This window comes from Nomascus leucogenys, chromosome 20 (assembly GCF_006542625.1).
Source record: "Nomascus leucogenys isolate Asia chromosome 20, Asia_NLE_v1, whole genome shotgun sequence".
Classification (NCBI taxonomy): domain Eukaryota; kingdom Metazoa; phylum Chordata; class Mammalia; order Primates; family Hylobatidae; genus Nomascus; species Nomascus leucogenys.
In genome coordinates this window covers 82,638,694-82,650,120 of record NC_044400.1, presented here as the reverse complement: position 1 = coordinate 82,650,120, position 11,427 = coordinate 82,638,694, and the positions used below count along the sequence as shown (strand labels likewise).

At 48.9% G+C, this 11,427-nt stretch overlaps 1 protein-coding gene across 2 annotated transcripts in view; it reads right to left on the bottom strand.

Annotated features, from left to right (window-relative positions):
• Positions 1-800: 800 nt before the first annotated feature.
• RNF212 (ring finger protein 212) overlaps positions 801-11,427 on the bottom strand; it is a 50,711-nt gene continuing 40,084 nt past the window's right edge. The window contains exons 10-12 of one of the 2 annotated variants that reach the window (XM_030801186.1): positions 3,266-3,338; positions 1,367-1,533; positions 801-1,032 (exon numbers count right to left, since the gene is read on the bottom strand). In XM_030801186.1, the coding sequence (XP_030657046.1) occupies positions 1,028-1,032; positions 1,367-1,533; positions 3,266-3,338 (245 nt within the window). In that variant the 3' untranslated portion in view covers positions 801-1,027. The remainder of the gene's footprint in view (positions 1,033-1,366; positions 1,534-3,265; positions 3,339-11,427) is intronic. The other variant, XM_030801188.1, reaches the window with a different exon arrangement.

Sequence of the window (11,427 nt, the reverse complement as noted above, 5' to 3'; positions counted from 1 at the left end):
CTGGAAGGGACAGTCAGCTCCTGGAGGGGACAGCCAATCCGGGACAGCCATGAATGCCATGACTTCCAGAAGGACATGGGCACCGTCTGTCCAGCAGCCCAGGCATCCTGGCATCTGGAGGGCCCAGGGGAGGCGCCTGGGAGGCTGCTGTGAAGGCAGGGACGCCTCACCTGGAATAAAGTTTCTGTGTGCAGCCTGGCAGTGCCTCAGCTCCGCCTACAGTGAAGGTGAGGATTCTCCTGCTTCACGCGGTGCTCGGCTGCTGTTAACTCGGTTAACTCGAGTGAGATAACAAAGTTCTTTGGCACTTTTTAGGTAAATGCAAACTAAAAGATTAGAACTAATCCCATAAGCCTCTTTTCCAACCCTGTGTGGTCCCGGAGACGTGGGCTCTGAGACTCTGGGAGCCACGTGCACAGGGGCGTCTCCTGCAGGAGACCCCACCCTCCTGACGCAGGCGGCGGCTGCACCCACGCAGGCCGAATCTGCAGGGCGAGCTCAGGCCCGGAATTCATCTCCAGACCTGACAGAGATTCATCCGCTGAAGCCGGCATCACAGGCCAGCTGTGAGTACTGTGAGAACAGAATGCGTAGTAATCACCACATCACAGGATGTGGCGGAGCCGACCCATGCTGCGTGCGCACCCCACAGCAGACCTGTCTCCCCCGGGAGCTGCAGCCAGAAACTTCTAACAGTAAGTCAACAGGCAGGTGTTCGTTTTGCCTCCAGCATCAACATTTTAAGGAAGTTCCAAGTTGTTAAGAGTAAAGTTGCAAACATATCACATGTATGCTACCCCTGATAATCAGAGACATACTGTATTCGACTACATTACTTATTTAATCAAGAGAGAAAGTACAGTCGCACTGGCTGTCTAACGTACACATGCTGGTGGGCACGAAGGCTGGAGGACTGGAAGGGGGCAGAGCGGGTGGCTGGATGCCCCAAGGTGAGCAGGTCCCGCAGGAGGTATCGAGAGTCACGGTGAAAACACATCAACTTGGTGTTTGAAATGCCTTCAGAACTTCACACTGTTGGGGAAAATGAGGGTGCACATGTTACACACAAAAAATAAGGTGGGGACAAGAGTTTATTCACTAAAATGTGTATTTTAAAAAATTCAGATGTCATCTTAGTATTTTCAGAGTATTATCAATATGTTTAAGTCATAATTTTGGAAGTTCATAATGAATATAAAAGTGAACATTACTGCGTTTCTGAACAACTAAGGCAAAACTCAGAAACACAGCTCTTGAGAACGTTTAGAGCTCCGTGTCTGCCCTTGGCACACGCTCAGTTAAAGAGCTTCTTTACACACGCACTTTCCCAAGAGCGTTTTCTTCCTGAGGCTGGCTGAGCACTTGCCTAAACACTGCCTCTGCAGCAGGCTGGAGATGCTGATGGGCGGCCGGTGGGGCGGCCTCGCCTGGGAGCCCCCAAAGCTTGGAGAGTCCCCTCTTCCTGCTCTCCCTGGTAACTGTGGTGTTGGCGTTAGCGGTGGTCCCTTGTAGGGGATTTGCAGAGGTGGAATCCTAATAAATTCAAGAAACACAAAATCATGAATGCTCCGAGCATCTCTGGTGACACGACAATTACAGCACTGACCGTTTTGTGGTTTTAAAGGCCTGGATTCAAAAGCATCTCTGAGTACCTCTGACCAGCATGCACACCCCCACCAGGCAGCCAGCAGAAGATGTGGACAGATGCTGCAGGGCCCGTGGGCACCCAAGGAGGGTCGACAACCCAGGCCAGCAGGGACAGGAGGGGGGCGTGAAAGAATGCTGAGGCCTGCAGGCAGCCAGGGGTGGACTGGACCACAGGCATCAAAAGCCGCTCAAGGGCTCTGGGGGGCTGACATGGGAGGGTCTGCCTTTTCGAGAGACCACCAGACCTTTGAACACACGCGTTCAGTTGACAGAGACATCGGTGTGTGCTTAAATATGCAGCAGACAGAGTGGGAGGCCACCCAGAGGTCTCAGAAGAGCATGGAGAGGTGAACTGTGGTCTGTTCCGGGGCTGGGGCTGAGTCCAGCCTGCCACCTGCTTTTGTAAATAAAGTTTTACTGGAACCTAGCCATACCCATTAATTTACACACTGCCTGCCCCGGCCTTCTCAATACAGAGGCGGAGCTGAGCAGCTGCCCCAAAAGCCAAACATATTTACTACCTGCCCTTTATAGAAGACGCCTGCTGACCCACGGCCTATTCCTGTGGTAAAATAGCATGCAGTCACCACGTGGTTCTTTTTAAGTTTTTAGCAACAGGGCAAATGCCTACGTTATATCTTAGCTTCAAAAAAGCAACCTCCTGGCCAGGCACGGTGGCTCATGCCTGTAATCCCAGCACCTTGGGAGGCCGAGGCAGGCAGATCACCTGAGGTCGGGAGTTCGAGACCAGCCTGACCAACACGGTGAAACCCCATCTCTACTAAAAATACAAAATTCGCTGAGTGTGGTGGCACATGCCTGTAATCCTAGCTACTCGGGAGGCTGAGGCAGGAGAATCACTTGAACCCAGGAGGCGGAGGTTGCGGTGAGCCGAGATCGCACTACTGCACTCCAGCCAGGGCAACAAAGAGCGAGACTCTGGCTAAAAAAAAAAAGCAAACTCTAAAGTGGTATATACAACAAAACCTGACTCAAAGCGCGTAAAAACAGGGATGAAAAGCAACATATTAAACTTTTAGCAGTAATTCTCTCTGGTGAGTGGGATGATGAGTAGTTTTATTTTGCTGACAACTTCCTTTAAAACGCTGTGAAAGAAGGTGCTTGCAGGGGTTAAAATGCTGTGAAGAAGGTGCTTGCGGGGGTTAAAACACTGTGAAGAAGGTGCTTGCAGGGGTTAAAACACTGTGAAGAAGGTGCTTGCGGGGGTTAAAACGCTGTGAAGAAGGTGCTTGCGGGGGTTAAAACACTGTGAAGAAGGTGCTTGCGGGGGTTAAAATGCTGTGAAGAAGGTGCTTGCGGGGGTTAAAACGCTGTGAAGAAGGTGCTTGCGGGGGCTAAAATGCTGTGAAGAAGGTACTTGCGGGGCTTAAAACGCTGTGAAGAAGGTGCCTGCGGGGGTTAAAATGCTGTGAAGAAGGTGCCTGCGGGGGCTAAAACGCTGTGAAGAAGGTGCTTGCGGGGGCTAAAACGCTGTGAAGAAGGTGCTTGCAGGGGTTAAAACGCTGTGAAGAAGGTGCCTGCGGGGCTTAAAACACTGTGAAGAAGGTGTTTGCAGGGGTTAAAACGCTGTGAAGAAGCTGTTTGCAGGGGGCACTACCTGAGAGACTTTCCCACGCTCCTCTGACTCGGCGTCAGGCCGGGATGCTCGGGGCCCCGGGAGGAGACGCTGCCTGTGGTGGAACAAGAATAAAACACGAGTCGTTCACATTAACACATCACGGTGCTTTGAGGACGACGACCAGGCCAGCCTGCTGCACTTCTCTGTAGCTGTCACTGCCTCCCTGCCACGAGGGCAGTGGCAGGCAGAGCCACACAGGCACGCGGGGTCCTCTTAGGTCGCGGGCAGCCCTGGTGCTAACACGACACTCTGAGAAGCCCCAGGTTTTCCACAGGAGGGTGTAAATATCCTACATTTTAATCTTTCTACCTTTATGCACCTCTGCAGCTTACAGAATATGTAAGCCATCTGAATCATCGGCAGCTGGATAGCAAGACCTGGAAACGAACTGGCCAGTCCCAGCTGAGTTTCAGCCTCACTGAGGGGCCCTCGGCCCGTGGGCTCTGCGAGGGGGGCCTGCCCATCACGGGGGCAGCTGTGGGCATGCGGACTGTGCCTGGCATACACAGGTACTCAATAAGCATCTGGAGCACGAGCTTCCTCCCCCTCCTCTCCCAAGCCTTGGCTCCTGCTACCCTGAGAACTGCCGGAAGGGCAAAAGCGCATCCAGAAGTTCTTTCAGTGCCCCACCCATGTTTGCTTTCTCCAGGCGCCTTGTAACGTGAAAGGGGACATGTGGCGACTGAGTTCTCCAGCAACACCTGCTCCTGGACCCCAGGCTGGGAAAGCCACCCAGTGAGGGAGCCCGAGCATTAGGCTTCCCCAGCGCAGTGACTGGTGACTGGCCAGTGCCCTGCCTGCTGCGGCACGTCGGGGGGTTGCGGGCTTGTGGGGTAGGAGGCCCCGAGCACAAGGCAGCCTCCGTGCCCCCGACGGGGGTCTTGTCCTTGCCCCGGGGCTGTGCGGACCTTGTGAGGATGCTGCCTGCGGGAGGCATCGTAACTCCTCAGTCTGCAGGTGACCCTGAGAAGGCTCCAAAGAACAGCTAAGAGCAAGAAGGAAAGCTGTCTTACTAGGCTGTGTGAGTGCTGCCTTCACTTCTGTCTTGTATCACGGTTTGGCATCTGGAGGCTTGTGGACCCTGCAGAGACTGCCCTCCTAGGGACAGCCAGTTCCTAGAGGCAGGAGGCCACAGTGAGCACACTTCTGACATGAAAGCCAACAAATCCAGAGCCCGTGTTCAGAGCCAACCCCAAGCCTGGGCGGCCTGTTCCACTCACCCTGCCTGATCCTCCCATGAGAACCACAACCAAGGAGCTTGGTCTCCCCTCACTCCCTCCCTGGGGGTCTCTGGGAAACTATGAGTGGAAACTCCTTTCCTCATAGCCGTTGCCTCCTCATCCGTCAGCCTCACACCACTTGATTAAAACAAAACCCTGTACATTGAACACACAACCACAAATAATAACGATGGCAGGTATCTTTTGTTAAGTAACTCATGCTCAATACTGTATGGTCAGTTGAAATTGTTGGCTGGGCGTGGTGGCTCATGCCTGTAATCCCAGCACTTTGGGAGGCAGAGGTGGGCGGATCACCTGAGGTCGGGAGTTCAAGACCAGCTCGACCAACATGGAGAAACTCTGTCTCTACTAAAAATACAAAATTAGCCAGGCGTGCTGGCGCATGCCTGTAATCCCAGCTACTAGGGAGGCTGAGGCAGGAAAATCACTTGAACCCAGGAGGCTGAGGTTAGGTTGCGGTGAGCTGAGATCGCACCATTGCACTCTAGCCTGGGCAACAAGAGCACAAAACTCCGTCAAAAAAAAAAAAAAAAAAAGAAAGAAATTGTTTCCTATTTACTCAATGGAAACTTTTCAAGATAACTATTATCAACAGAGACGAAGAGACTGAGGACCCCAGAGGCCAACAATTCACCCAGGGTCTGGCAAGCAGTGCTCAGAGAGCCAAGTGTGGGCCATGGGATCTCAGACCCAAAAGACCCCTGCCACTCAGCCTCCTGCGTATCCCACAGGGCTTGGAGAATCCTGAGGAGTCCTTCAGGTTCTGCTGAGAATCAAATCGCACCAGGCGTCATCCTGAAGAGCAGTGGCTTGGAGAAAGGGGCCGCCAGGGAGTGCTAGAGGAGGGCCCGAAAGCCACCCAGAGCCAGGCCAGCTCTCCAGAGCACAGCAGCCCTCAGGTGGGAGGAGCTCCTCAGGGTGCCAAGGGGGCGCTGTGTTTCAGTCCCACCAAGAAGCAGGTGACCAGAGGGACAACCCATTCCCACGACACCTTCCAGCACAGCGGTCTCCGTTCAGGGGAGTAATGCTATTTAATATGTTTCACAAAGATGTCCATTTGAAAAATTTAACTGAAACATGCTGACATTTGAAGACAGCAAATTTCACCATCTGGATGCCCAACAGCCTGTTTCCCTGTGATGCCAGATCCACTGTGTTGTGTTCTGGAGGGGACCGTGTACGGAGGGGTGAGTGCCCTGTGCCTCTGCTGACAGGTCAGACAGCCCCACACACTGCTCAGTGAGTCTGCAGGGCAGACAACGCAGATGGCCCGCCTGCTGCTCCAGCATGTGAGGGGTCCAGGACCTGCCATTCACCACCTCATTCAATGAGTGCTTGTTGTGGAGGACTGCTGGCTACAGTGGAGCAGAAATCAGTGAGTTATCTCTACGAAGCCAAGTGCGAAACTGGACAAAATGGTAGAAACAACCATTCAGGCCTCTGGAAATCAATTCAAGGCAGACAACAAATCAGAAAACATTGACTCCTGAAATCAGAACACACTGACTCCTGAAATCCCGCTGCAGCTTTGGGAGGAGCGGGACTTGGCTTCCCAGCCTGAGGGCGAATACAGACACAAAATTCCTCAACAAAATACCAGCAAACCAAATCCAGCAGCGTATAAGCAGCTGCTCCACCTCCCCCTACCCCACTCTACCCAGCAAGAGCACAGCTGCACCAGGGTGGGTAGCTGAGGACCAGCAGCTTTGCTTCCAGAGAGGGTGGGCTCAAGGTGGGAGGGAAACACTTTCATCAGCCACAAGGGGTCCATCTGCAGGACCTGGAGAGGCCCACAGCCCTGGCTGGGGAGGGGTAAGGAGAGCAGGGACCAGTCAGAAAAATAACAGGGAGATGCTGAGAACAAGAGAGCCAGACAGAGGCAGCTCCCCCGGAACCCTGGCCGACAGAAGCAGCACAGGCATGTGCAGGGGGATCCAGTGCGGCCACAAAAGTGATGCCACAGGGGACCGGGAACTGACTGGATATCAGCTCCCCACATGCACAGATCGTTGGCCATGGGGAGCCTCGGGGATGCGTGGTGTTGGAGCACAATCACAGACACAGCAGCGGCCAACCGCTGAGCTGTAAAGACAGGTGGACACCCCGGGACATCTCAGCTCAACAAGAAAAGAGCAGAAACCATTAGTGGACACATCTGCGGCTGCCGTGGACACAGATTCTCCAGCTTAGGTCCAGGTAAAATACCCAAGCAAACAAAAACCAATCAAACAACCTTGGATAAAAATACAAGAATCCAGACTTGCTCAAATATAGTACCCAGGTTGTCCAGATTGCAGCCCCAAATTATGGGATAAGCAAAGAAACAGAAGCGTGGCCACACTCAGGGAAAAGGGCAGATGGCAGAGGCCCAGGCTGCACGGCCCAGATCGCATTTCCTAAGGACTTCAGGGCGGCTACTGTGAATGAGCCAAAGAATTAAAGGAAAATATGATGATAGTGACTCAATGCATAGGGCTTTCAACACAAAATCAGAAATGCTAAAAAAAAGAACCAAGAAGGGAACATTTTCTAACTCATTCTATGAGGACAGAATGAGGTCCTGACGCCAAAAGCAGACAGAAACGTTACAAGGCTGAAGTGTGCTGACCAGTATCTCTTATGAATACAGACACAAAATTCCTCAACAAAATACCAGCAAACAAAATCCAGCAGCGTATAAGAAAGATCATACACCATGACCAACCGGGATTCATCTCAGGAATGCACAGTTCCTTCAACATACAGAAATCAACACCATATTAATATATTCTATCAGTGGAAGTAATTCCATCTATGAACACATCATGGTAACAGAACAAGACCCAACGATCATCTCAAAAGAGAAAGAGAAAGCACGTGAAAAACTTAACACTTCTTCCTGACAAAAAAGGACTAGAAGGGCACTTCTCAACCCTATAAAGGGCGCCTCCAGGAAACCCTCAGTGAACACCATCCTTCATGGTGAAAGGCTGAAAGTTTCCTCCTAAGATCAGGAACAGAACAAAGACAAGGATATCTGTTCTTGCCATTTGTATTCAACACTGTATTGAAAGTTCTAGAGAGGGCGGTTAGGTGAGAAAAACAAATGAAAGTCCTGCAGTGGGATGGGAAGTGAAAAAATAAAAATAAAAGTAAAAGATAAATAAAAGGCATCGTGGTTGGAAAGGAAAAAGTAAAATAACCTCCACTTGCAGATGACATGATTTGCCATATACAGAAAACCCTAGAGAATCCACAAAAAAATCCCCAGAGCTCATAAATGAACTCAGTAGATTGCAGGATACAAGATCCATCTATAAAAATCAGTTGTATTTCTATGTACTAGCAATGAAAATCTGAAAATAAAGGTTAGAAAACAATTCTATTTACAGTAGCACCAAAATAACAAAATACTTAGGAATACATTTTACCAATGAAATGCAAGATTTCTTCACTGAAAACTGCAAAATACCGTTGAAAGAAATCAAAGACCTAAATAAAGGGAAAGCTATGTCCAACATTCATGGATTGGAAGACGCGGTGTTAGTATTAGATGGCAATACTCCCTACATTGATGTACAAGGTGAATTAAAACTCTACCGAGATTTCAACCTGCTTTGTCAGCATAAATGGGAAAGTTGATCCTAAAATTCATATGGAAATGCAAGGAACTCAAAATATGCAAAACAATCTCAAAAAAGAACAAAGTTGGAAAACTCACACTTCATAATTTCAAAAGTTACTATAAAGCTTTAGTAAGTGAAAGACAAAAAGAAAAATACTTAAAGCAGCAAGAGAAGAGCAACTCATCACCTACAGGATAACATGATTAACGGCTGACTTCTCATCAGAAATAATGGAAATGGCTGGGTACGGTGGCTCATGCCTGTAATCCCAGCACTTTGGGAGGCCGAGGTGGGCAGATCACCTGAGGTCAGGAGTTTGAGACCAGCCTGGCCAACATGGTGAAACCCCGTCTCTACTAAAAATACAAAAACTAGCCAGGTGTGGTGGCAGGCACCTGTAATCCCAGCTCCTCAGGAGGCTGAGGCAGGAGAATCACTTGAACCCAGAGGTGGAAGTTGCAGTGAGATCACGCCATTGCACTCCAGCTTGGGCAACAGAGTGAGATTCAGTCTCAAAAAAAAAGAAAAAGGAAAAATTAGCCAGGTGTGGTGGTGCATGCCTATAGTCCAAGATACTCAGGAGGCTGAGGTGGGAGGATCGATTGAGCCCAGGAGGTCCAGGCTGCAGTGAGCCGTGGTCAAGCCACTGCACTCCAGCCTGGGTGGCAGAGTACCCAGTCTCAAAAAAAAAAAAAAAGAAAGAAAAAGGAAAAAACCCAATATTAATAATAATGGAAGCCAGAAGACAGAGGAATGACACACATACCAAGGGCTAAAAAGTCAACCAAGAAAATGTATATTCAGCGAAATTTTCCTTCTAAATGAAGACAAAGACATTCAAATATGGAAAAACAAAAACAAAAAAAATGAAGAGAATTCACTTCTAGCCAATCTTCCCTGCAAGAAAAAACTGGAAATGGTTAATATGTTGTGAATGATGGAATAAAAGATTTTTTTCCTCTAAAGGGCTTTAAGAAACGTAAGTTTAATTCAGAAAATAATGACACCATATTGTTAGATTTATAACACATAGATCCCATATATATGTACATAAATAAATATGACAAAGTAGGTGGGAGCAAGTGGAGCTATATGGGAGCAATGTGGTTACGTTCCACTGGAATTCAGTCAGTGTTCACCTCAGTGAGTGTTCACTGTGGTGAGTTCAAGATGCATGTTGTAATCTCTAGAGGAATCACTAAAATAATAAAGCACACAGATAAAGTAGCAACAGAAGAACTAAAACATGTATTAGTCTGCTTGGGCTTCTGTAATAAAATACCACAGACTGGGTGGCTTACACAACAGAAGTTTATTTCTCGCAGTTCTGGAGACTGGCAAGTCCATCAAGATGCTGGCTGATAAGATTCATGTCCTCAAAACAAAACACACTATTCAATGGAGAAAGGCACTATTCAGTGGGGGAAAGGACAGTTTTTTCGAGAAATGGTGTTGGGAAAACTGGATATCCACCTGCAGAATAATGAAGTTGGACTGCTGCCTAACGCTATGTGCAAAAGTTAATTCAAAATGGATCAAGGACCTAACACTATAAAATAGAAAACTCTCTGAAGAAAACATAGAGCCAAAGGTTCACAACGTTGGATGTGGCAGTGATTTCCTGGATACGATACCAAAGCATAGGCAACAACAACAAAATTAAACAAATTGACCTCATGAAAATTTTAAATTTTTCCACATCAAAAGATACCATCAACAGAGTAAAAAGGCAACCTGCAGAATCAGAGAAAACATTTGCAAATCTTATGTATCTAATAAGGGATTACAATCCAGAATACATAAAGAACTAAAACTTAAAAACGAACAACCTGATTCAAAAATGGGCAAAGCCTCTGGGCGCAGTGGTGCACACTTGTCATCCCATCACTTTGGGAGACCGAGGCAAGAGGATCGCTTGAGCTCAGGAGTTCCAGACCAGCCTGGGCAACATGGTGAAACCCCCACCTCTACAAAAAAACTTAAAAAGTAGTTAGGCATGGTGGCACACAACTGTAGTCCTGGCTACTCGGGAAGCTGAAGTGGGCGAATTGCTTGAGCCTGGGGGGCAAAGGTTGCAGTAAGTAGAGATTGCGCCACTGCACTCCAGCCTGGGTGACAGTGTGAGACCCTGTGTCAGAAAAAAGAAAAGCAGAGGGCGGCAAATGACTTGAATGGGCAAAGTACACAAATGATCAATAAGCACATGAAAAGATACTCATCATTCATCATTAGAGAAATGCAAATCACAACTATAGCAAGAGCTGGGTATAGTGGCTCATGCATGTAGTCCCAGCTATTCAGGAGGCTGAGGTGGGAGGACTGCTTGAGCCAAGGAGGTGGAGTCCAGCCTGGGCAACATAGCAAGACCTCATCTACAAGAGAGAAAAAAAAAACAGCAAGATAATGTGTCACGTCCATTAGGATGGCTACTATATATTTTAAAAATTGCACCTCGGGACCAGGGTCCGGTGCGGAGTGCCCTTCGTCCTGGGAAATGGGGTGCAGCCGGAAAGGCGGCCGCCCGCTCACCCGTCACGCAACGCACATTCGTGGGGAACCTGGCGCTAAACCATTCGTAGACGACCTGCTTCTGGGTTGGGGTTTCGTACATAGCAGAGCAGCTCCCTCGCTGCGATCTATTGAAAGTCAGCCCTCAACACAAGGATTTGTGAAAAAATAAATAAATAAGAAAAAAACAAATACAAAAAAAAAATTGCACCTGTAGTCCTAGCTACTTGGAACACTGAGGCAGGATTGCTTGAGCTCAGGAGGTCAAGGCTGCATTGAACTATGATTGCATCCCTGTACTCCAGCCTGGATGACAGAGTAAGATCCTGTCTCTTAAAAACAGAAACAGGCCGGGCATGGATGCCTGTAATCCCAGCACTTTGGGAAGCCGAAGCGGACAGATCACTTGAGGTCAGGACATCAAGACCAGCCTGGCCAACATGGTGAAACCTGTTTCTACTAAAAATGCCAAAACTAGCCAGGTGTGGTGGCACACACCTGTAATCCCAGCTACTTGGGAAGCTGAGAGGCCGAGGTGGAGCAGAGCCTAGGAGTTCCAGACCAGCCTGAGCAAAACCCCCTCTCTACAAAAAATTATCCAGGCTGGTGGCGTACACCTGTGGTCCCAGCTTCTGGGGATGCTGAGGTGGGAGAATTGCCTGAGCCTGGGAGGTCAAGGCTGCAGTGAGCAGTGATCATACCACTGCACCCCAGACTGGTTGACAGAGTGAGACCCCGTCTCAAAAAAAAAAAAAAAAAGAAGAAGAAAAGAAAACGAGAGAGGAGA